Source organism: Lagenorhynchus albirostris, chromosome X (assembly GCF_949774975.1).
Source record: "Lagenorhynchus albirostris chromosome X, mLagAlb1.1, whole genome shotgun sequence".
Classification (NCBI taxonomy): Eukaryota; Metazoa; Chordata; class Mammalia; order Artiodactyla; family Delphinidae; genus Lagenorhynchus; species Lagenorhynchus albirostris.
Window position 1 is genome coordinate 38,343,468 of NC_083116.1, and position 26,780 is coordinate 38,370,247.

Sequence of the window (26,780 nt, forward strand, 5' to 3'; positions counted from 1 at the left end):
AATGGCCTCAGTGGTACTTAGGGCACTTTACTGGGTGTCACAGGGAATTGAATCTTGACCTTCCCCCCGGGCATAGGGATCAAAGATGGGGACTGAGGGCCTTTCTTGAGGGCCTCAAAACCTCATCCTAGGAACTGGATTGCCCAAGGGGGCCCAGAGTACAGGTCTGATGTCAAAATATTCTGACATGGCAAGCCCTGATCAACTGACCCAGTACTTCAGGAAATAGCAGAATCAGCAAGTTATAGCATCAGTGCTCCATGTCAGCTTCTCCCAGAGCAAAGACTTGAAGTTAAAGAGGGCTAGAGGGTCAAAAGAACATGCTTCATAACTCAATTCAGTCCCTTTTCAATCACTTTTTTCAAAAGATCATTGTAAATATCCCAATATTCAACATAAAGCAAAAACAAAAGCAGAACCAGGCTTCAAAGACAAGGGAGCACTCTTCACAAAGCTCCAGAAGCATTTAGCATCCCAAAAAGTCAGTGTCCTTATTTGACGATGCAAAAAGAAACTCACTTAACATTTTGGAATGCGTTATAATTAGAAGGGCTGAAATTAAATGCTAAATGTGTGTCAACTACTGATGGAGGGAAGTCTTACCACATTTGGCAAAATTGGCTCAAAATGAATAAATTGTACAAACTACTCTCTTCCTCTGAGAAAATACCTAAATCCTATCACCAGGAATAAGAACCAGAGATCCAACAGGCATTATACAGCCTGTAATTCAGGTATAATGCACCGAATTACACTACATCTAGTTCTTAGTTAACCCCAGACAGCTCAAGGTCTTACAGTTGAATAAAACCGCTGCCGTGTCTACTCAATGCAGTTAATGCAGTTAATAGCTCAGAAACAAAGAAGTAAGAGCTATCATTGGGCAGCCAAGACACTTAAAACAAAGCTTTGGCAGAGAGATCAGTACAGATACAGACCCACAATCAAACAGAAACTTTATTAGTTTCTTCTACAAGAGACAGTGACATCAATCTTTTTAACAGAAATCTCAGGTCATCTGAGAGGTCAAACAGATCCAAGGAAGAAAGATGACAATTAAACAGTTAAATTAATCAAAAGGCACTACAACACCACCTAAAACCTACTACCGCAGTGGTAGTGGGCTAAGGAAGATTAAGCTACAGCGAAATAGTCTCATGTAAATTGTTATAGATTATATAGTAGGAAGCGAGTTTGCTTTCCAGAAGACTATGGCACAATGATCACTTGGGACCAAGTTGATATTTGGCCAGGAAAAGAAGGTCAGGCCAAATGGAAAGGAACAGGACAAAGGAGAATCCAAGTGACAGAATCCAAGCAAAGGGTGATGGATCAGGCTTTTTCCTCCCAAGAAGCATTTGTTGCATGGTGGGTTGTCTCCCCTCAGGCTCCTGCCCTAGAGCTGTTCCAGCCTTAGAGGGGCTCAGCAACCAGAGCTGGGTTCAGGCTGCCCCAGGATCATGCTGGAATTTAGTACAGACTTTAGAGAACTTGTCACAATTTCGGGGGGGGGGGCGCTGAAGCATTCACATGCAAAGTAGTCTGAGCTCCCCAAACACATTCAGACATCCTTACACAACTTTTTCCAAAGTCTGACATCTTGTAGCAGCTGAGCTGTAGTTAAAGCTGCAAGGCTCACAAGATCAAAGAAGCCAGGACGAGACAATACAGGTAGGAAATCTCAGCAGTTAATCTCAATCTTTCTCTAATGTAGGAGAAACACTCATATACCTGATGTGGGATGTAGAAAGCTACACTGTAACAAGTTGGGTCTTCTGCTGGATTTTTCATCAAATACCAAAGGAAAATAAGGGGTGGGACTCACTTTATTTTTTAAAAGCCTCAGAACTTATTCTATTATAAAGGGACATGGCTGAACAGGTAGGAGACAGATTCCCCATTGTGAGTTCTCCTGATGGCTTCTGCAAGGATCATGGAGATGTCGATCACCTAGGAGGGCAAGGCAAGCATCAGGTTAGTATCATACAGACAGAGATGACTGGCCAGTTTGCAGACACTGATGAGCAGCCCGATGAGGGTCCTTCCTCTTAAGACTGCTGCACTGTGCTGTTTCCCCAAGGGAGCCCACAGCCAGATGCTCTTCATACCCACATTTTAAATATAACCAACCACTTGGGAAAGAGTCAAAATGCTTATGGAGGAAAAACTCTGACTCAGACTCACCAAGATGGTGGTAAGTTGGCATTTAAAAATTCTTAGGAATGAAAAAAGAATATTTAAGCTGAAAAAGAAATCCTTAAGAATGATATCAACCCTCCAATTCCATATATTTCTAGTGGATTATATTTCCATATTTCTAATGGAAAGCCTTGTTCTTTTAGTGCAACAGCACTCAAACTTCATTGTCTGACAATTACCTGGGGAAATTAAAGTCCCGGTCCCATGACCTCTGTTTTTGTAGGCCCTGGGTAGAGCAAAGGAATCTGCATTTTAACGAGAACCCTAGGTGATTAACTTAGGTGGTTTCCAGAGCACACTTTGAGAAACACTGAAGTTCTAAGGAGCATACCGTCAGTTTAAAAGTTTCACATTATGTTTGCAGGGGCCAATAGTTAAGAGTGATACACACAAACTGTAAAGCATGGACCTGGAAACTTGAGTGTGCATCACAATCACTGGGAGAGCCTGTTAAAATGTAGAATCCTGGGCTCTGTAGGTTTTAGGTGGTGTTGTAGTGCCTTTTGATTAATTTAACTGTTTAATTGTCATCTTTCTTCCTTGGATCTATTTGACCTCTCAGATGACCTGAGATTTCTGTTAAAAAGATTGATGTCACTGTCTCTTGTAGAAGAAACTAATAAAGTTTCTGTTTGATTGTGGGTCTGTATCTGTACTGATCTCTCCTCCAGAGATTCTAGGTCTAGCTGTTTGAATATTTAGACACGTGATCTTTTTCCTTTTGGGTCACAAATCCTGATGACTAAGCCTTGAGAGCAAAGGAGGAAATCTTTAGAACCCACCCAGACACCTAATTCAACACATGTAACCACCTCCTAAATACTCAGTGGAGTCTTGTTTTGCAAGAATCTCAGCCTCACCTGTATTTTGGAGCAATGCTTCATCTTATCCTCCTGAGGTATGGTATTGGTGACAACTACTGCTTCAAAGCATGCATTATTAATGCGAGAAATGGCTGGGCCAGAAAAGATTCCATGAGTCAGGATAGCATAAACCCTGGTGGCTCCAGCTGAGAGAAGTCTAGAGGAAAAAGCAGAGTTGATTAGGAGTAATCTTACTTGTCACTATAAAATCCGACTTAGGGAAGAATGTCTTAGTCAACTTGGGCTGCCATAACAAAATACCACAGACTGGATGGCTTAAACAGAATTTTATTTCTCACTCGTTTCTGGAGGTTGGGAGTTCTAAGATCAAGGTGTCAGCAAGGTAGGTTTCATTCTGAGACCTCTTCTCTTGGTTTGGTGGTGGCCACCATCTCGCTATACGCTTCCATGACCTCTTTGTGTGCATAGACCAAGAGGGAGAATGGGTGGTGGGGTTGGGAGGGAGCTCCCTGGTGTCTCTTCTCATAAGGGCACCAATATCATCATAAGAGCCCCACCCTCATGACCTCACCTAAACCTAATAACCTCCCAAAGATCCCATCTCCAAACACCATCACACTGGGGGTTAGGGCTGAATTTTAGGGTGATACAATTCAGTTGATAGCAAGGAGAGAGAAACAGACTAAGAACTTATCTGAATAGGTTTGGATTAGTGTAGAAGGACTGTGGCACAGACTTCTATGCTCAACAAAATCTGTCTCCTCTTCTTCCTAGCACACAGCTGGACATTTCCTAGCCTCCCTTGCATAGCTAGGTGTGGCCATGTGACTTAATTCTGGCTATCTAAATGTGGACAGAGGCTTGTAAAATCTCCCATGGATGATCCTCCATGCTCCTTTCCCTTTCTGGCTGGACAAAATGGAAATGTTAAAGATGCAGCGCCAAGAGACTGAAAGGGGAATACTCGCATTGGAGCATACCATGAACAAGAAAGAAACTTTACCGTGTTCAGGGAGCTGATCTGTTAAGAGCAATTAGCATTAACTTACTAATATGATAAAAGGAGTTTTATAAATGTATACTCCAGGATCCAAACCAGGAGAGCACACAAGTCTTTTTTTTTAAGCATTTATTATACATATATGCTACGCACTGTGCAAGGCACGGATACCTGGAGATTTAAAAAACAAATTATGAGAAACAATGCTGTCCATACTGGCTTGGATTATAAGCAGTGGGGAGCCACTTAAGGTTTTAAAGGAGGCATGAGGGGAATCTAGTCTTAGTTTTAGGAAGATAAGCGAGTATGGTGGCAATGTGAAAGATGGACTGGGGAGGTAAGAGACTGGTGACTGGCAGCAGAGAACAGAGGGAAGGCAATTCAGAACAGTGCAGGCAAATGATGAGAAGGAATACGAATGAAGGTAGTAGCAGCGAAAATGAACAGTCAAAAGGTAAGGCCAGGGATTCTAGCTTAGGTAAAATATAAACATGAGAATCTATTTCTGTCTCCTCAGGCATATGGACATTTTTACCTTAACTTGTTTTAAAAAACTATCAAGGGACATCCCTGGTGGTCCAGTGGTAAAGAATCCCCCTTACAATGCAGGGGACATGGGTTCAATCCCTGGTCAGGGAACTAAGATCCCACATGCCACGGGGCAACTAAGCCCATGTGCCACAACTACTGAGCTTGTGCGCCTCAACTAGAGCCTGCATGCCGCAAACTACAGAGCCCATGTGCTCTGGACCCCACACGCCACAAATAGAGAAGAGAAAACCCGCATGCCACAACTAGAGAGAAGCCCATGCACCACAATGAAGAGCCCATGCACTACAACAAAAGATCCCGTGTGCCTCAACGAAGATCCCGCGTGCCACAACTAAGACCCGACGCAGCCATAAATAAATAAATAAATAATAAATAAATCTTAAAAAAAAAACTATCAAAAGTAGAGTACTTAGAATGATGAGATAATTTTGGAAATATAGTGGTGACAGTTGCACAACACTGTGAATGCAACTAATGCCACTGAATTGCACACTTAAAAATGGTTAAAACAGCAAATTTCATGTTACATAAAGTTTAGCACAATAACAAGGAAAAATAAAACTAAGAAAATCTAGAGAAAAACATAATACTTATCAATTTACATGCATTGCAATTTTAGCCTAGGGTGACAAAAGAAAGCTAGTTGTCATCTCCTCAATTCAGTTCCAAAGAGAATCAACAGGATTAGGGCATTCAGATAGCAGTTAGCTTTTTACTTCTAACCCCCAGCTCCCCCACTAGGCACTCACTTGTCAGCTGCGTGGCAGATTGTACCACAAGTGTCAGCCATGTCATCCACGAGGATGGCCACCCGGTCCTTCACATCTCCCACTAGCACCATGCGGTCCACTTCATTAGCTTTCTTCCGTTCTTTGTGAATCAAGGCAAAGTCCACATTCAACCGGTCTGCGATGGAGGTCACTCTGCAACACAGGGTATTCACAGTTAAAACGTGTGCATGTGCCTGTGCGTGTGCGTGTGCGTGTGCGTGTGTGTGTGTGTGTCTTAGGACAAAGAAAGGAAATAAAGGATGGGCTTGTTTTCTGGGGGAGAAGACTCCTTGAAACCCAACAGTTCCCAGGGTTGGAAGAAAGCAACCGGAATTGATTGGCATCACAAACTGGGTTTCATAGACTAATGCCTCCATACCCTGAGAGCAGTTTATGAATGTATTAGTCAAACTTAGATTACAATTCATTCTGGGTTACTGTAGGGGAAGACAGACACCCTCACCAGTCCCAGGAAGCGGTATAATGAATGCTAGGGCATGTTCGTTTACTAGACTGGCAGTGAAAGGGGGGAGAGAGGTGACTTGGTTAACTAATGCTGGGAGTGTAGATCACCCCAATTTGACATGCGGATGTGGTGAGAAGTGAACCTGAACTTGGTGGGAGAGGAGCAGTACCCAGCCCATTCCAATGCCCATGCCCTCATCACACTCCCCTCAGTGATCCACCAACTGTCAATGTCAACTGTACCTGGACACCAAGCTTGGGAATTCCTTTAAGGACTGCTAGAAAAAAAGTTTTACCAATTAACTGGGCAAACCAGGCATCTTGCTGTACAGCTCAAAGCATCTCCAAATCAAAACAAAATTCCTTTTTTTAAAATGACAAGGCAAGGGCTTCCCTGGTGGCACAGTGGTTGAGAGTCCGCCTGCCGATGCAGGGGACACAGGTTCGTGCCCCGGTCCGGGAAGATCCCACATGCCGCGGAGTGGCTAGGCCCGTGAGCCATGGCCGCTGAGCCTGCGCGTCCGGAGCCTGTGCTCCGCGATGGGAGAGGCCACAACAGTGAGAGGCCCGCGTAACGCAAAAAAAAAAAAAAAATTACAAGGCAATAAAAACCAGACTAGAAGGTGGGATAGAAAACAAATCTTTCTGGCGACAAAGTACCATGTAATCACTCAAACAGCAATCCATTCAGTGTATATGACTGTGGTGCCCCAGTGACACATACGACCACGCTCCACCATGCCATCCTTCTTATGGGTGAAGAGGCCTTTGCGCTTTGTGTTTTAATGTAATACTGATCCAACCAGAGCATTATGTCCTATTTCCCTTGTGGCTATGGTCACATATCTCGAGTTTGTGCTGAATAAGGGAGAACCTGTGACCATATAATAAAGAACAAACAAGACTTGGACCACGACCTAGGCAACATTTATACCTGATCTAAACAACCCATACCCTGTGCTCTCCTTTCCTACTGCATGGGCACATAACAACATGAGTTACCAACCTGGGACTTCCCTGGTGGTCCAGTGGTTAAGACTCTGTGCTCCCAAAGTGGGGAGCACCGGTTCGATCCCTGGTTGGGGAACTAGGATCCCACATGCCGCACGGTGCAGCCAAAAAAAAAAAAGTTACCAATCTGCTTGGAATGATTATTTAGCCGAGGCAAATGCATGATCACTTAGTTCAAGCATCCCAAACCGTCCACACTCAATGGCCAACAAACTCAGTGACTGACAAAGTGTAAAGGGCTCAAAAAAGTCACTCCCAATATCCTTGATGGTAGAACTACGTGCAAGTCACAATCACACAGGAATCTCTACCTAGTCCAAAAACCCTGCCAAGACAGACGTGATAGCCATTCACTTTGAAAATCTTTCATCACTAAAAGAAAATTATAAACAAACAAACAAAATCATTTAGCAATAAACCATCTACTGAAGGCAGTTTTTTTGTACCCAACTTTGGAAAGAAAATCGTGCTTGATTACTTATTTCAAATGTGACTGTTTTCTAAGTCTCTGTGGAAGATGATTTTCCCAAGTATGACAACCACCATGAGGGGGATGTGTTTTAGGCTCCGTCTCTAGTATTACAGATGGTAACTAGCAACAAGGGACTCACAAAGCCATACATCTGGCTGGAGAACAGAACTCAAGCTCTCAGCTTATCAGTTCTGTTGACGTTCCTGAAATAAAGAGGTTGTTGAGAAACAGTCATTGAAGGTTTGAATGGCTTTTGCAAAGATCTGAATTCGCGTTTCCTAATCATCTGTGTTTTGTAGCTCTTCATTCTATTTCCACAACAAGAACATGTGTCACGCTTTTGAATGCATTACTAACGAGTGAGCCGCTAAAGAAATGAAAAGCTCTTAGTCTGCACCACGTGAGCTGAAGCACTGCAACTGGCAATCCCTGGCAATCAGTTTGTTTAGAATGTTCAGAGCTTGGCTTAAATAAAATCACCACACTTTCTTTTCCTTCCTGCTTAATATTTTAATCTAAAGGATCAAAACGGTTTAACCAACCATTTGGAGGTATGTAAAAGCTTACTTGTTCACTATTATCATGGGCTTCGATAGCAGGTGCCATTCATTAGAAAACCAAATTCCTCCCCCTCCTGATGGGTCACAGCGCTGTTGCCAGCCCTGCAGCGCTGAGTCACTGTTGGGTTATGGTCAAGCCCACGATGCCAGACTATTTTGTGCACCTCTGCTGTCTTTCAGGTAGTGACTCAGGCCAGTAGAAGAGGAGTGAGTAAAACCATATCCAGCCCATGTCCTAGCTACCAGCACATCCAAGTACTTAAAAACAGTCACTTCTCAGTATCTTGTAGTAACCTATAATGGAAAAGAATCTGAAAAAGACTATATATATATGTATATGTGTATATATATATGTGTATATGTGTATATATATATATGTATATGTGTACATATACATGTGTACATATACATGTGTGTACTATATATATATATAGTCTTTTTCAGATCACTTTGCTGTACCCCTGATGCTAACACAACATAGTAAATCAACTATACTTCAAGAAGAGAAAAATTCACTTCAATAGAGAAACATCGTTTTCTGACACAACTGTCTGAAAGCTTTTCCCCAGTACGTTGGGAATAACATGACGTTCAACCATACCTCTTAGCTCCTCCAGCATCGGGTGAAACAATCGTGCAGTTCCTCCATTCCGAGATGTTCTCCCTTATCCACTTGAGGACAGCTGGCTCTGCATACAAATTGTCCACTGGGATATCAAAAAAGCCCTATAGAAAGAAAGAAGCTGGGTCAGTTTTGCTTGTTTTCCTTCTCTTCCATTTACAAATAATGAACACAAAGAGAATAGTAACTTGTCAACAGAATACTTTACTGCAACATTCAAACTGATCAGAAGGCATGCCCGGTGTGGCAGACTGTAAAAACAGCCTCCTCAAATCTGGGTTATGTAAGAGAGCCCAGCCACGACGGGCAAAGCCAGGCCTCAGCTACACCACAGCTGACCACAGGCACATGAGCAAGCTCTTGGGAAAAACGGCCAAGTCCAGCCAAGACCAGAACTACCCAGCCAACGTGCAGACCCACGAGGTAATAAATGCTTACTACCTTATGCCAGTAAATGTTGGGCTGGTTTGTTAAGGAGCAAAAACTAACTGGTAAACAGGTTAGAGATGCTATGGTATATAAACTTAATGGAAGCCATTTACAATAAATGGTCACAGTAACTAGAAGTCAGGAGATCTGTGTTCTAACACTAGTTGCTACATATTAGTTGTATTTCACAACTAATCTGTTCCTCTTCTATAAAATGGGTATAATCACCTGTCCTGTATCTCACTGAATTCCCAGAAGCCTCCAATGATAATGATTTCAAAGTCTCTTTAAAAAGTATAAACTATAAGGTGGTATTCTGCTCCCCTAACTCTGTTTAGGATAGAAGGTAGGTTCCAATATCTATGGCTCTAAATTTAATGATGACAATAACAGCTCCCATGTATTTTGTATCTTTCATGAGCCAGGTGTTATACTACGAATTTAATATCTTACTTGATACTCACAATAACAAAGCAGTGTGTGTTCAGAGAAGTTAAATAACCTGCCCAAGGTTACAAAGCTAGTTAGTGTCAGAGCCAGTATTCAAACTAAGTCTGATGCCAAAGCCTACCAGATGCCAAAGCCTACCTGATGCCAAAGCCTTCCCAGAATCCCAGACGTCCTCCCTGTCCAACCACCCCACGTGGCTAAGATCATGATCTATGCTTAAGGTGAGGATGTTGAAAATGTCATCAATGTCTAGTTTATTTGAGCTGTACTTGGGCAGTTTTTGCTTCCCTACGGTTTTCAGCATTCAGTCCTCTCCTACCCCCTTTCTAATCCCTAATAATCCCTAAGCTAATACTTAGCTTCCACTGATACCTGAATTTGAGAAGCATGCAGGTCCATGGTGATAATATGATCCGCGCCTGCTACAGAGAGCATATTTGCGACAAGCTTGGCTGAGATTGGAGCCCGACTCTAAATGGAGGGGAGGAAAGAAAAAAAAAAAGCCAATTTGAGAAACAATTCATTTGCTCAAGAAGCACTTATTTACTGTGCACCTACTGTGTTTAAGGTACTGTGCTACCAGGAAATTCATAAAAAGTGACATAGCCACTGACTTTGAGTAGATTACAATCTGGCACAAATATGAAGTGGATTATCATTTTTCCAAATCAAGATACATATTTCAGAAAAGAAAATACCTTCCCTACCTTTCTTTTTCTTCACGTACATATTTTCTGCCTATTCAAGTGTTTCCAATGCTCCATTATTTAAATTATGCAGACTAAAAATCTTTTTTGAAAGAATTTTATTAAAATCTCTTTTAACACATACATATTCAAACCTGTGTAACATCTAACGTGTCAACATTTAAAGACACATTAGGGGCTTCCCTGGTGGCACAGTGGTTGAGAATCTGCCTGCTAATGCAGGGGACATGGGTTCGAACCCTCGTCTGGGAAGATACCACATGCCGTGGAGCAACTAGCCCCGTGAGCCACAACTACTGAGCCTGCGCGTCTGGAGCCTGTGCTCCGCAACAAGAGAGGCTGCGATAGTGAGATGCCCGCGCACCGCGATGAAGAGTGGCCCCCTCTCGCTGCAACTAGAGAAAGCCCTCACACAGAAACGAAGACCCAACACAGCCAAAAATAAATAAATAAATAAATAAAATTAAAGACACATCACAGGATGGAAATTATAGTTTTATTTTATAAATTACACCACTCCCTTACTCATCCGGAGGCCAATGTTCCAGTAACCTCAACCCCCTTTAATAACAGGTAAACACACCTGGCTGCACCATAAAATAGCAAGGCCCATGCCCTTTACTCTACTCTGTGGGAGCACTGTATTTTACTGAAATAAAAATATCTGGCCTTCTCCCAGGCATTGTATGTAAAATTTGGGCATCAATTACAACAGACCTGCAAAGTTTTACATATATGCTTTATCCTCTAATACTCCAAATAAGGTGAGAAGTGTGTGTGCGTGTGTGTGCGCGCGCGTGTGTGTAATGAGACCGAGTATTCATGTAACTGACTTCAAGTTATATGAAGAGGTCACCACTAGAACCAAGAGGGTCCCAGAGGAGCTACCATAGTTTAAAAAAATATTCTACTCCATGGGAGCTGGTGCTTAGTCTTGCTGATACAATGAAAAAATAGCAGTGAGTTAGCCAAAAGTCACATACATATGACTGGAATAAAACAGACAGACTGCAAATGTGTTACTTTATACAAACCAATCACACCAATTGCTGTGAAAATCAGGTAATGCCTACGATAAAAAATGTAATATCCTCTAAATATACATTTGATAATTAAGGAAGATTTTGACTTTGGGCAAGTGCTCCTGCTTCCCCTGATTTTAAAAAAAGAATTAAAGAAAAAAAAAAGATTCCGCTCCTACCTTATCCTTCTTATCCTGCCGGGCATAAGGGAAGCATGGGATGACTGCAGTAACCCGACTGGCTGAAGCAATCTTGCAGGCATTAATCATGATCAAAAGTTCCATGAGATTGTCGTTGATTTCACCGCAGCCACTCTGAACAATGTAGACATCCTCTCCACGCACACTTTCGCCAATTTCCACACTACAGGAAAGGGAAGGACAACAAAAACAATAGATTTTAAAGCACTATAATGTATATCTACAGACAGTAAGGTCTAAAAAACACAGCTTCCCCACTAGTATGCTATGAATGGGTTACAGCTGCATGTGGTCTTGATCCCCTCAGACTTCAGGAGATTCCCCAGGAGTCCCTCTATTTACTGCCTCAGTTTACTCCAGTGTACTATACAGATATTACCTGCTTTTATAGGTGACATGACATGAAAAAGATTGGCTAAGGCACTTAGAAGTGACTGGACTATAATTTCAGTAGGCAGGCTGTATCTCATTTCATATACTGAATGCAAATCTGATATAGCATCTATGACTGTCACAATCCATATATAACAAAAGAAGTAGAAAGCTCATATAAGGAATGAATCACTACCATTCTATAATGATGCCTTCTACAGAAGCTAGTACTACATCTACCACATTGGCAGTTCACTGAACAAATAATAAATGTTCATCGCCAATCACTTTGCTTGGTGCCAGGGATACGATGGAGAACAGATGTGGTCCCTGCCTTCATTCTATACTAACTGTACTCTGGTCCAATTAGTAATTCTTATTTTAAAAAATTCCACAGGAAGTTACTCTGATTATGGAGTAACACTATATTTTACCATAAAATGAAAGTTTTAATATTCATACTTGGATCCTTACCAAGAATAACTTATTAAAAAATAATAACCTCAGTGACACCTCAAAGCAACACCATTTCCCCAATTAATCCTCTAGGTGAGGTGGGGTGTGTGTGTGGGTGTACGGGCATGCGTGCATGTGTAGCATGGGTAGGCAAGTAGACCAGAACAGCTGATAACCTGTACTGATGAAGAGAAAAACTTCTTCAACAGAAGTAATTCCATTGCCAGAAGCTGATATAAGAGCTAATTGTTATTTAAAATTTATTCCTTTCCAATCCAAGTAACAATTGTTACTTAGTTCCCCGACTAGGGATTGAATCCACGCCCTCGGCAGTGAAAGCACCGAGTCTCCAATCCCAGGATCCTACTTTTTAAAAAATGGGGTTAGCTTATATTGTAAAGCAAGAGAAATAAAAGCAAAGAGTAAAAATCAAACCAGAAAGCAATTAGAACAGGGAAGTTGAGATTCCTGGTGGCCAGAACAAAGAGGAAAAATCATTTGTCGGGATGTTTGGAGGTAAACCTTCAGGCACTGAAAAATGGGCAAAATAAACCCAAAGTAAACAGAAGAAAATATAAGCATAAGAGCAAAAACCAATGAAGTTAAAGACAGTAAAACAATAGAGAAAAACCACTGAAACAAAAAGCTAGCTCTTGGGGCCTCCCCTCGTGGTCCAGTGGTTAAGAATCTGCCTTCCAACACAGGGGAAGTGGGTTCAATCCCTGGTCAGGGAACTAAGATCCCACATGCTGCAGGGCAACTAAGCCCATGCACTCTAGAGCCTGCGTGCCACAACTAGAGAGCCCGTGTGCACCACAACTACTGAGCCCTTGCACTCTGAAGCCCACGCACCACAACTAGAGAGAAGTCTGTGTGCCACAATGAAGAGCCCATGCGCTGCAATGAAAGATCTCGCATGCTGCAATGAAGATCCCACATGTTGCAACTAAGACCCAATATAGCCAAATAGATAAATAAATAAATAAATAATAAATAAATTCTGAGAGGGACTTCCCTGGTGGCGCAGCGGTTAAGAATCTGCCTGCCAATGCAGGGGACACGGGTTCAAGCCCTGGTCCAGGAAGATCCCACATGCCACAGAGCAACTAAGCCCGTGCACCACAACTACCGAGCCTGCGCTCTAGAGCCTGCGACCCACAACTAGTGAGCCACATGCCACAACTACTGAAGCCCGCGTGCCTAGAGCCCGTGCTCCGCAACAAGAGAAGCCACTGTAATGAGAAGGCTGCACGAGCAGCCACCGCTCACCGCAATGAGAAGCCCGCAATGAGTAGCCCCCGCTCACCGCAACTAGAGAAAGCCCGTGTGCAGCAACGAAGACCCAATGCAGCCAAATAAATACATAAAAAAAATCAACCAATTGCACTGTATGGACCTTATTTGCATACCAATTCAAGCAAATTGTTTAAAAATCCCACATTTATGAGACAAATGTGAATACTGGCTAATTATTTGATATTAAGAGATTACTGTTGATTTGTTTCAGGCAAGAAAATGGTATTGTGGTTAATGAAATGTATATGGGTGATATGACATAATATCAAGGTTTGCTTCAAAATAATCCAATTGTGGGGGGGGGCGGGGGGAGGGGGAATAATAAATGAAACAAGATTAGCCGTGAATTGATAACTGCTGAACTGGGTGACGGGTGCATGGCAGGGAAATCATTTACTATTCTCTCTACTTCTGTACATGTTTGAAATGTTCTATAACAGGAAGAATGAATGAATACCACTCAGGATTAGGCTGCCTCTTGCATCTGCTCACTTATGAACCTTCTGCAGGCCTGCCATCGTGAAAATTTAGAAGACTGAGGTTTATCGTCCCTCACAAAGTAACTCACCTCACACTAGAGGTAAGTGGGTCCAACGTGTTTCTTCAAAAGGTTTTGACAGATCTGCTCATACACTTTTACAGATACCCAGCTGACAGATATTTAATTTTGGGTGGAAGTACAACTTGATGGGTCCACCAGGATGCAATGGCTACAAAGAATTTTATGGCAGGATCCTGAAATAGTGATGCTGAGCAACACGATGAACTGAACAGCAATTCTGTGGACCCCAGGACACAGCTGAACAGACATCTATTAATCACCAAGATCAGCCTTAGGAAACAAGTAAATCCGTCAGCAATGTCAACTATGCTAATACCAAAATTGCTTTCTGGAGACATTGCTTTAAATTCAAATGGACAGGCACGAGAGGGCCAGGGAGGGCTTCCTGGGAGAGCAACTTGCATGCTATCCAAAGTGTAGGCCCTAGAGCGTCACTGTCCAGTAAGGGAGTCACTGGCCTCAAGTGGTTGTTGAGCACTTGAAATGTGGCTAGTGTGACTGAGGAGGTGAACTGAGATGCGCAGCAAGTGTGAAATACCACACCTTACTGTGAAGCTGGTATAAATAAAATAAAAATATATTGATTTTTTATATTAATTACATGTTAAGTTTTTTAAAAAAAACACTCAAATGGACAGGACTAAATAACATCTTGTGGTGAGCCTGCTCTGCAAGTTCCTCACTGTGGTGGGCCCAAACAAGAGGCTGCGGGAGTTTCAAGAGACTTCCAGATCTCCTTTACTAACGCTGCCTGCCCTTTGAGAGGTTCCAGGCTGAGTCCCTTCTGTATTTTATGGCGCACAACTCTAGGGCCCTGACTGAGTACTTCAAATATCCAGCAACTTCAAAACTGAAGAAATTTTATTTTATTTTTCAAGAAAATTTCATTTTATTTTATTTTATTTTTCACTCCCTGCCCCCCCTGCCACCTCACCTCCTTGACCAAGCTCTCCACTTCTCTGGGGGAGAATGAAAGTCAGGCATATTGATTGCCAATAAAAAGCCGATCGTGTCCTCTACACCTGGCGTGGGAAACCTATGGCTCTTGTTCCAGTCAAGAACACAGAATATCATCTGTGCTCCAGACATTCACTCACCAGTCAGACTGTTTGATTAGGAGCCAGGGGAGAGCAGTTTGATAATTGATCCAAGACAGTATAAGGGATGGGCTAATTATCTACTGTAAAGCTGTCTTATTATCAAGTAAGACCAGAAAACAGTATATTTAAGACCATGGTGGCTTATCTCTTTTTACAAATGCCTCAACTACCAAAGTCAATATAAAAAATATTCACAAAATTGCTTACATTGTTCATTATGTTACTCGGTATCACTATTTAAGGATTCCACCCATAAAATTTGTAGAATTTTGTGCCTGGAAGTATCTAAAGAGTTTTATGAAAATGAAAACTACATAATCCATTGCATATGCCTTTATCCCTTTGGCTGCCGGGAAGCCAAGGGATACAGTTAAAGTAACACTAAATCAAATTCAGTAATCACTTTATGCCAAATTCTTGGCACAATTACTATAGTCCTTTGTTCTAACAGGCTTCTGATGTATCTACTTAAACTTTTTGTACCTGTGACTATCATGAAACACTTTAAATCCTTTCTTGAAAGCAGGTAAGGTATTAATTACAAAATTAAATTTTCACTGCCAACTTAAACATCAGAGAGCATTTGCTAAATACATAACTTTAGTAGAAGTGATATTTTTAAAAAGTATATTCTAACATCACATAAGGTTTGAAAAGTAATTCTTAAAAAAAGTCACCAGCTCACCACCTAACAATCACCAGTACCATTTTTGTATTATATCACCTAATAAGCAACCAACAGTGCAGCCGTTTCCCAAAGCCACACTTAGGACTAGCACGTACCCTCAAGCAAAGAAGGATGTTATGACCAGACATGTATCTAATAACTTAAAAAAGTTATTTAACTATATTAAAAATAAAGTGGTACACATAAACTACGACACTGCCTTGTTTTACTGTACATAATTCTAATCCCACTAATCAAGACCAATCTTTCCCTCCAGTTAGTGCTATGACGTACAGACTTGCATAAAGCCTTTAAAAAAGCCCATGAAGTACACTTAGATTATACAGCTCGGTCAATAAACAGTTCAGTGAATCCCAAAAAACCTTAATATTATTCTTATGGTTTCCTCTAAGAGATGATAAGTTAGGCAGTGATGGATGGTAGAAGAATTGATGGTGTTTCTGAAACCTGTTTGCTCTTAATATCATCTACCACCGCAACGAAGAGTAGCGCCAGCCGGCGTGCAAACACAGCCATAAATAAATAAATTAATTAATATATATATATATATATATATATATATATATATATAAATCATCTACCAGGTGGAAAGACCTGGTTTAGCAATTGAAAGGGTAACAATCCTTGTTCTTTCCCTCTAGCCAATGGTATGCCCTCCAAATGGCTTTGGGCCAATGATTCTCCCAGCTGTTCTGGGGAGGCCAGATGACTGGCTATGTCCATCCAGTGAGAAAAACTGGCTTCTCCTTTACCCTTTCCTTTAGCATCAGACATAATTGCATCTGACAAGCACAAAATGTTAAACATAAAATGGAAATAAAGTGAATCTAAAAGTGCCTTTTGATTGGTGGTATTCTTAAGAAAATCTCAAGAATTTAGATGGATGTTGGCACGTGCAAAATATATGGGATTAACTAACAAAGGTTATAGTTCTTAGGAAAATCCTAGGCAACCAAGGTTAAAGTCATCCCCCTCTCAGCCTATCCAGAGTAACCAAATAAACCAAAGTTATTTAACAATATTGAAGAGAATTGAGTCCAAAAATTTAGTACATATAACAAGAAAGAAACAGACTCACAGATACAGAGAACAAACCAGAGGTTACCAGTGGGGAGAGGGAAGGGGGAAGGGGAAGATAAGGGTAGGGGATTTAAGAGGTACAAACTACCATGTATAAAATAAATAAGTTATAAGGATATATTGTACAACACAGGGAATACAGCCAATATTTTATAATAACTATAAACGGAATATAACCTTTAAAAATTGTGAACCACTTTGTTGTACACATGAAGCATATAATATTGTACATCAACTATACCTCAATAAAAAAAAAATTTAGTACATTCAGAAGTTTCAAAAGCCAGATGAATACTGTAACAGCAAAAAATTTAAAGAAAATACTCAGAGTTGGGCAAGTTACTTAACCTCTGAATCTTAGTTCCTTCATCCATAAAATGGGGATAGTAAGAGTACCCCCTCAGAGCAGTGTTGAGGGGATTAAATATTAGATGTGTATAAAGTGCACAGCATAGGAACTAGCACATTTTAAGCATTCACTATTTATTAATTATTAATATCATCATTGCTGATAGCAGAACTCGTTCAACTTTTCTAGAAAGCAAATTTGGCAATAGGTATTAAAAAGCCTGAGAGGGACTTCCCTGGTGGCACAGGGGTTAAGAATCCGCCTGCCAATGCAGGGGACATGGGTTCAAACCCTGGGCCAGGAAGATCCCACATGCCGCAGAGCAACTAAGCCCGTGCACCACAACTATAGAGCCTGCGCTCTAGAGCCCGTGAGCCACAACTACTGAGCCCATGTGCCACAACTACTGAAGCCCGCGTGCCTAGAGACCATGCTCCACAACAAGAGAAGCCACCGCAGTGAGAAGCCCGTGCACCGCAACGAGTAGCCCCCGCTCACCGCAACTAGAGCAAGCCTGCACGCAGCAAGGAAGACCCAACGCAGCCAAAAAAAAAGCAAGCCTGAGAAGTGGTGTATACCCTTTAACCTAGTAATTCCCCTTCTAGATATTTATCCTAAGGAAATAATCAGAAACAGTCAAAAGATTTACATTCAAGAGTTTTCACATAAAAGAATCAGATCAAAACTTTTAAATATGTAATAGAGACTTGCTTATCTAAAATTATAGTAAAACCATGACAAGACTATACAGCTATTTAAAACCATGTAGACTAAATATTAAGAGAAACTACTCAAAATATATTGCTGAGTGAAGAAAGCTATAAACAACCTATCTTACTTTTTTAAAAAAGTACATAAACAAGCAAACATCTGGAAGTTCATAAATCAAATGTTAAGTTTATCTTGGGTGGTGGAATTATTTGGGATGTCTTTTCTCCCCTCTGTCCTCTTCTATATTTTCCACATTTTCTGCAATACCATCACCACCCCTTACCAACACTGTGAATTTGTTAGACAATTTTCTAATAACTTTACTCCTATCTCATTTAATTGTCACAATAGACTCTGGGTAGATGCTACTTTAGAGATGAGATTACTGAGGCAAAGAAAGGCTTAGGATTCAAACCCAGCTTCTCTGATTCCAGAGCCTGAACCTTTAACCTCTCATAGCTATTTGTGTGTGTCATACACCCACATATATGTATGTATGTTTCCTCAAAAACAGGACAGCAGGGGCTTCCCTGGTGGCGCAGTGGTTAAGAATCTGCCTGCCAATGCGGGGGACACCGGTTTGAGCCCTGGTCCGAGCACTGGTCCAGGAAGATCCCCCATGCCTTGGAGCAACTGAGCCTGTGCACCACAACTACTGAGCCTGTGCTCTAGAGCGCGCGAGCCACAACTACCGAAGCCTGCGCGCCTAGACCCTGTGCTCTGCAACAAGAGAAGCCACCTCAATGAGAAGCCCTCGCATGGCAACGAAGAGTAGCCCCCGCTGGCAGCAACTAGAGAAAGCCTGCGCACAGCAAAGGAAGACCCAACGCAGCCAATAAATACATTAATTAATTAATTAAATCTATATATATATGAAAAAACTAAAAAACTGGACAGCAAAGGATGATCCTGACTTCAGAAGAAAGCTACTCAAGAGAGCATCAACCCCTGAGATTCAGCCAAATTGCTGCAAAACAGTCTCATTTGAGGATGGGCTCTGCAGTTCCCCGTCTGATGACCCAAAGCACCCACTGAGCTGCCCTGTCCATGACCTTTAGATCCCAAGAGTCACACAGGGCAGCAGTTACCACTTATGCAGTGCAGAAAAGCCAGAGGTTGGGGGAGGGAGGTAAGGGGAAGCTCCATAAGCAACATATTCGATTATGTTCAATGAAGATTTCAGAACACCTAGGGAACCAAAAAGCTAATGATTAAGCCAGAAACAAGGCAACTTAACCAGTCAGCAATTTTCCACATTGGGCTTAATCTTATCCAATGTTTCCAAGCATGTTACTGTCCAGTTGTTTAAAAATGAATTCAGGGGCTTCCCTGGTGGCGCAGTGGTTGAGAGTCCGCCTGCCGATGCAGGGGACACGGGTTCGTGCCCCGGTCTGGGAAGATCCCACATGCCGCGGAGCGGCTAGGCCCGTGAGCCATGGCCGCTGAGCCTGCGCGTCCAGAGCCTGTGCTCCGCAATGGGAGAGGCCACAACAGTGAGAGGCCCGCGTACCACAAAAAAAAAAAAAAAAAAGAATTCAGCTTTTTATCTCAGGGAAGTACATTGGGACTCCTGCTAATTCCGATAAATCAATCAGTAGAACATTAAAGTGTTCTCCCCCTCCCCTCTCCCAATATAGCCTCAGGTCCTGATGTGTTGCACTAGGCAGAGGGTCCACAAAGAAAAAAAAGTCTTTGTATTTTTTCATGAAGCATAGGAAAAGGACTTAATAGTCACAGTTCTCTAAGGGGAACCAAAAAAACCTCTAAATGAAAATCATTCTTGTCCCCTAGCTATAGTGCCACTTGCAAAGTCTGGTCCTGTTTTGTTTTATTACAGCCCATGAGTCATAATGCTGTGGTTAAAGCTAAAGACAGCAGCTCGGCTAGCCTTTCGACTAAGGTACTGCCTGGTTACAAATGGCATCAATGTTTGCACTATCATTTGCATCACAACCAATGGTACAATGATCAAGAATCCAGAAGGAAGCTGTCCACTACAGATGAATGCTCTTATCAGCAGAGTCTACAAAGGATAGGGGGAGTTACACTTTGGTAAACAGTTTAAAGAAAGAAAAAAGGGAACAAAAGCATTTAGGAAAAAATGTTCAAAGCAATCTTCACTAATTTAACTGATTCATTAGGTTTGGTGTAAACTTTCCCCTTAATAGAGGACTGACTGTAAGACTGTGGGCACTGCTCTGATTTGATCAACAGGGTACCAACGAGAAACACAAAAAAACACCTAACAGAACCAGAAGATGCTATGTTTAGGTGGAAGGGGTATTGAAAGGATCAGGTGACCAAGCTATCTCTAAGATGGCCCCAAGGTGCAGGAGCACGGTAGAAGTGGGGGGAAGGTGCAAATTTAATTAGCAAAGCAATGAAAACAATTCATTGCAATGCTCTATGCATTCCTGGCCTTCCACTCCATGACCTTTTCTCGATTATCTTAATATTCAGGGATAAAACTGTTTCCTAAATCCCCTGCACAACGTTAGAAGTGGGCAAGTTCAGGATAGACTTTGGTACTGAAAAATATGCTTTTGTATTGTCTAGACCAGTAGCTACACTTGGGAAGATCAAGGATTCCAGAATTAAGGTTCCCTAAGATTTTCTGGATGGCTCAAACTGAGATGCTGGCAATCAGGATGCGGTTAATGCATCATTTTATCCGAGCAACTAGATTTAACTTAAGTATGGCTCCGAGTCTAAAGATGTGAAAAGCCAATGCTTGCCAATCGAAGGGAAGTCCTCAGTATTAATTTTGGCGCCCTCAGTACATAATGTCAAATTCCCTCAACAGGAAATCCGACCGACACCGTTTCGAATTGAAAAGCTACTTCTTAGACTCTAGGAGAAGCACTACGAGGGCACAGTACGCAGTAGGATCTCCCAGGCAAGCTGGTCTAAGAGCTGAAGAGAACCCAATCTGGTCTGGATGGCTCAAAAGCGAAGCGACAAAGCCACGTGTCCCCACTGCCGAGCCTAGGCGTCTTTTCCCTCTAGCCGCTCTAGGCAGCGTTGGGTCCTCCAGCCCTTGCCTTCAAACCCAGTAGCTTCGCCTCCTGCTCCATCTTGACTCCACCCAACCGCACGGTGAGAATGAACGTGACCCTCCCGCGAGAGGTAAAATAACGGAAACAGCCCGTGGGGCACGCTTGCCACAGAGCTGCCCCGTACCCCACCCCCCAAAGCCGGCCCTTCAGAACTCACGCGGTGGCCCCATCCCCCTACCCTCTGCTGCCCAAGTGTCGCCTGGCCGCCCCGGCAGGTGAGGCCGGTCGGGGTCCCAACTTCATCCTCACCAGGTCTCCTGGTTGCTGAATTTCTTAGTCACCACCTTGCCCAGCTCCAGGCCCAGGCGGTCGGCAATCTTCTGGGATAGGTCCTGGTGGGAGCTGCCGCTGAAGATTTTGATATTTGGCATCTTGGCCAACTACCCTAGGCACTCTCTGCTTAGTAATCGCTGCTGCCGCCGAGACCCGAACCGAGTCGGCCCAGAGACTCAGTACTAAGCACTTCGCATTGCTACTCCGCCATCTTACATTCCCGCCGGCGCGCGGCTCTAAATTGCCTAGCGCCGGGTAGGCGGAGTCAGCGGGGAAGTTTACACCCCACCCTTTCCGATTAGCTGAGCGCCGGCGAGGGGCGGGTCCTTGTTGTAGTTCCGCCTACCCCCGGCTGTCTCAGGGATTGACTGGAAGCCCTGAAGGGGGCGAGGCTAAGGAATCGCCCCGCCCCCTATAGCGAGGCAGTCCGAGAGGGCTGACTAAAAAACGCTGAGGTACCCGCGCTTGGCTGGGGGTGGAGGGGTGCTGGTGACGCGTAGGGCCAGATCTTTCCCGCAAGTCACGCTTTTTTTTTTTCTTCAGCGCCTGAAAGCAAGCCTGGCTCTGGTTTACAGTTTCTTTTAAAAATATCTGTTTATCAGGATGGCAGCCACAGTTCGTCTGAATGAAGGGGAGATTTCTCAACGTGATTGAGTTTGCATGTTTCTGAACATGATTTTTGTCTTTTTGTAAGGATGGGGCTGAATTAAAGCACGTTTGCATCACAGACAGACGCCCATAGCACAGGCTCATCCAAAGGGCAAACAAGCAATTTCAGTGTCGCCTTTGCCTGGCAGACAAGTCCCAAGGGGAAAGTGACTGAGGGCAGGCTACCTGAGTCATCCAGGGACACTGCAAGAGAAGTCTCATTTTGTTTTCAGCGCTGGGACCAAGTATGTTCAAACAACTGATGAAGTATGGATTTTCCACGATATCTGGGCAATAAAGTTCTGATTTATCTGACCCTTGGAAAGGAGAGAAAATTTAGAATACTTATGGGACTTCAGATAAAGAACCCCGGAGGAATCAGAAAACCTGGTTTTTGGTCCTGTCTGCCTCATGTTGTCCTCAGCATCATATTCTGCGTGTTACTAATGTGTCCTTTTACACCACTATTTTATTATTTTTATGATGATAACTGCTAATTGGACCAAAGAGGGCCTTTATTCTCACCACATTTTCATTAAGCATATTCCAACCATGGGTTAGAAGTAAGAGAAAAATCATACAATTTTAGAATCATACAATTTTAGTTATGAGTGCCATAATGCTCATAACTACAAGCTGTAAAAATAAAAGGGACTTCAAAAATCATCTAGTCTGGGCTTCCCTGGTGGCGCAGTGGTTGGGGGTCCGCCTGCCGATGCAGGGGACACGGGTTCGTGCCCCGGTCCGGGAAGACCCCCCACGCCGCGGAGCAGCTAGGCCCGTGAGCCATGGCCGCTGGGCATGCGCGTCCAGAGCCTGTGCTCCGCAACGGGAGGGGCCACAGCAGTGAGAGGCCCGCGTACCGCAAAAAAAAAAAAAATCATCTAGTCTACTGGCTTCGTTTTACATATGGTTGAAACTGAGACCAGAGATGGGAAGGAATTTGTCCAAGTGGCAAAGGCAGAAAATATTTAAAGCAGCATCCTAGCTTTCCCTTCCTGCCATTTTCAGCAGTGTCCGCAGAGGACCTCTCCTTCTGACCTTTTGTCATAATTTTACGAGTTCAGAAATGTAACATAGGCCTAGGTGTATAGGGATACTTGAAGAAGGAAGTAGACTGCAAGGCAGAATATTAGTAGTCTTCCATCATATTTCATTCATCAAAGATTTACTGAGTGCTTCATTGCATACAAGGCAGTACACTAGGCACTGAGGGGACTATAAAGTATTTGCCTCCAAGGAATTTGTTCTTTCAATATTTAATGAAATATTTATTGAATACTTCTAATGCACCGGGCCATGTTCTGGGCACTGAGAATACAGCAGTAAACAATCAGAAATCCCTGCTCTCATAGAGTTTACATTCTCAAACAATAAACATGTAAATGAAGAAATTGTATAATATATCAAGTGGTGATAAGCGATGTGGAGAAAAATCAAGCAAGGAAGTAGCAAAATGTGCCATGATGGTGGTGAAGGGGAGAAGTCTAATTTTAAATAGGGTAGTCAGAGAAGGCCTATCTGGGAAGGTGACATTTGAGCAAAGACCTCAAGGAGTTAAAGGAATGAGCCATGTTGATATCTGGGACAAGCAGAGGGTACAGCAAAAACCCTAGGACAGGAGTGCATCTAAGTTGTTTGAGGAATAGTAAGGAGGCTGATGTGTCTGGTGCAGAGTGAGTGTTGGGGCCGAAGGGGTAGAACACACCAGTAAGAAAAAATAAGATCAGTGAACTAAGAGCAATTGGTGGGAAGGTGCCAACCATGTAGGACCTTGTAGGTCATTTTAAGGAGTTTTGCTATTACTGAGTAAGGGTATTTACCAAAGAATGACATGATCTGACTGCTCTCTTAAAAGGAATAGAGCGTAGGCAGCAAGATAAGAAGCAGAGGGACCAATTAGGAGATGGCTTCCTAGTAGAGATGAGACATTTATACAAATATTTATAAGACATGGCACAATTTAATACACTACCATAGAGAACCCTGTGTTTGGGTAAAGGGTAAGCTGCTGTAACACAGACCCTAAAACACAGTCGCTCAAATAACACAGATTATTTCTCTCTTGCATAACATGCTCCCAGGCCAATGCGACAATTCTGCTCCATGCTAGGTCATGAGCACATCCATGTTCCAGCCCATGGGAAGGAGGAAAGAGAAGAGGCAAGGGATTTCTTTTTAAAAAAGTCACGTGGAATTTGCTCATTTCATTTTCCATCACATCCCTTTGGAATGAGCTTAGTCACGTGGCAAGAGCTTAGTTGCAAGTCACACCTACCTGCAGGAAAGACTAAGAAATGTCTTGTTAGGTGGCCCTGTACTCAGGATGCAGAGGAAAAGGGGATTTTGGAGGTACAACTAGACATCCGACCCAAACAAAGTCATATGCAGACTCAGCAGTAAAAAATATCACCTCTGCCTGGGACATCCTGTCCAGATATCCTGGAGGTATTTCTGACAGTGGAAGCACATGAGCTAGGCCTTGAAGGATGGGCAGGGTTTTGACAGTGATGAAATAAAATGCATATATTGTGGCAAGACTAAATGTTTCTCTGCCCGTTTGGGCCTCCTCCCTCCCTTTTAGTGTGTATTGTGTATCTGCACTAACCAGACCTCCCTAGGAAATAACCTTCCTTCTCAGTCTTGTAAGGGTTCACCATGACCCACTACTCACTTTGTATGCACAGATCAGAATTATGTAAACTGTCAATATATGACTTGATGTATAACCCTATGTCTCAAAAACTTATATATAACTGTGCTTTGACCTTTAACGGGCTGAACAGTCCTCACAGCTTTCTGAAATATTGTCTCCCACATTATAATCCTCAGGTTGGCTTGAATAAAATTTTCCATTTCTTTCTTAGTTCGATTAAATTTTTTTTTGACAACAGGCAATGATTGGCAGGAGGTGGTTCTCCCCTGGCAGGAAGCAAAGGTGAAGAAGTAGAGGTTTTGAGGAAAGGGAAGTAGTCTGCTTTGGCTGGAGTATCAGGTACCATGTTGAGATTTTATTCTGCCCGTGGTGGGAAGCCACTGACTACTCTGGAATAAGGGAATGACATGATCCTAATTGTGCTTTTGGTAAATTTAACTGTGTGAATTAATAATAGGGAAGAGATCGGAGGCAGGCAAATCAGGTTGGGAGGGTAGGTTAGTAATGTCCTTAATTGGGCCAGTAGCTATAGGGTTTAAGAAGAGGGATGAGAGGTGTGAATCTCAACCTTTTGGAAATCATGGACCCCTTTGAGAACTTTATGAACACAAGGGACCTTCTCTCCAGATAAATGATCAAAGAGCCCTGTGCTCATTAGATTAAAACTAATAATCCCATTAGGGCAAAAACTAAGTAATCTAATCAGAGAATTCAAGAATATAAATGTATGTGGGAAAAATGCTGTTGTCTTTGTTCCTTTTGTCTCTACCTAGAAAGGTAAGCAATGTTAGGGCATGGGAGATAGGTGTCTTAGTCCATATCTAAGCTAAGGTAGTCCTGAGGAGAAAGTTTAAAGGAGACTTGAGTTAAAGTCATCTAGGAAAAAAATGTCCTCAGACCTTTAGGGATGGATGAACGTGAACAAATTAGGCCATCAGAATAGGAACAATGTGTGCGAAGCTGGCATAAGGATCCTAAGATGTGAGGTTTTGAAAAGAGTATGCTGAGTTATATGTAAATGGTGATGGGTTCTGTAAGTTTGATATCATTCAAAAGAAATGTGCTGTGGGGCTTCCCTGGTGGCGCAGTGGTTAAGAACCCGCCTGCCAATGCAGGGAATACGTGTTCGAGCCCCGGTCCGGAAGATCCCACATGCCGCAGAGCAACTAAGCCCATGCGCCACAACTACTGAGCCTGAGCTCTAGAGCCCGTGAACCACAACTGCTGAGCCTGCCCTCAAGAGCCCGCGTGCCACAACTACTGAAGCCCGCGTGCCTAGAGCCCGTGCTCCACAACGAGAGAGGCCACCGCAATGAGAAGCCCGCGCACCACAAGGAAGAGTAGCCCCCGCTCGCCGCAACTAGAGAAACCCTGCATGCAGCAACGAAGACCCAACACAGCCAAAAATAAATAAATTAAATTAAATTAATTTATTAAAAAAAAGAAATGTGCTGAGATCCTTCTATATGCCAGGGCCTCTGGAGGGTGGGTATACAGAGAATGAACAGTACACAATCCTTTCCCCCTAGCAGGCAAGACAGATAGTTACAGAAATAAGGTTAAGTATGGGGGGTGGGGAGTGAGAAATGCAATCAAATTGAGAGGATGTGCGAAGGGTCTTGCAGGAAATGGGCCTCCTAAGACCAAGGATTGCAACCTTGAGAAGAGGGTTGTTGCAGAGAAAGAAGGGGTGCAAAAGGATGGTCATGTCCCAGGTCTCAGGTGAATCCCTGGGACGAGCTGCCAAGTATGGGTTCTTGGCTTTGCGCAGGAAAGAATTCAAGCCATAGTAAAGTGAAAGCAGGTTTATTTAGAGAGATACACATTGACAGAATGCAGCCCGTCTCAGAAAGTGAGAGCAGCCTTGGAAGAAACATACTTGACAGAGTGTGGGCCCTGAAATATGGGGTGGTTAGTTTTATGGGCTGGGTAACTTCTAGGCTAATGAGTGGGAGGATTATTCCAGCTATTTTGGGGACGGGGTGGAGATTTCCAGGAATTGGGTCACCGCCCACTTTTTGGTCCTTTATGGTCATGGCGCTCGTGGGTGTGTCTTTTTATTTTTTTGGCCTCGCTGCACAGCATGAGGGATCACGCAGGATCTTACTTCCCCAACCAGGGATTGAACCGTGCCCCCTGCAATGGAAACGTGGAGTCCTAAACACTGGACCACCAGGGAATTCCTGGGTGTGTCATTTAGCATGCTGACGTATTACAATGAGCATATAATGAGGCTCAGCTTCTAGTGGA

General features: G+C 43.0%; 1 protein-coding gene across 1 annotated transcript; it reads right to left on the reverse strand.

Annotated features, from left to right (window-relative positions):
• Positions 1 to 939: 939 nt before the first annotated feature.
• PRPS1 (phosphoribosyl pyrophosphate synthetase 1) lies at positions 940 to 21,455 on the reverse strand. The gene is made up of 7 exons (XM_060137999.1): positions 21,203 to 21,455; positions 11,263 to 11,446; positions 9,727 to 9,825; positions 8,455 to 8,579; positions 5,325 to 5,498; positions 3,060 to 3,219; positions 940 to 1,950 (listed from the first exon to the last, which is right to left on the reverse strand). The coding sequence occupies exons 1-7, from the start codon at positions 21,322 to 21,324 to the stop codon at positions 1,858 to 1,860; spliced, it is 957 nt and encodes a 318-aa protein (XP_059993982.1). The 5' UTR covers positions 21,325 to 21,455; the 3' UTR covers positions 940 to 1,857.
• Positions 21,456 to 26,780: the final 5,325 nt, after the last annotated feature.

Excerpts from the sequence above, each read along its gene's own strand:
- PRPS1 (XM_060137999.1), bottom strand. The coding sequence starts at position 21,324 with ATGCCAAATATCAAAATCTTCAGCGGCAGCTCCCACCAGGACCTATCC. Across the intron at positions 9,826-11,262 it reads GGCAGGATAAGAAGGATAAG|AGTCGGGCTCCAATCTCAGC; the intron begins GTAGGAGCGGAA and ends CCCTCCATTTAG. Across the intron at positions 1,951-3,059 it reads AGCATTGCTCCAAAATACAG|GTGATCGACATCTCCATGAT; the intron begins GTGAGGCTGAGA and ends TTGCCCTCCTAG.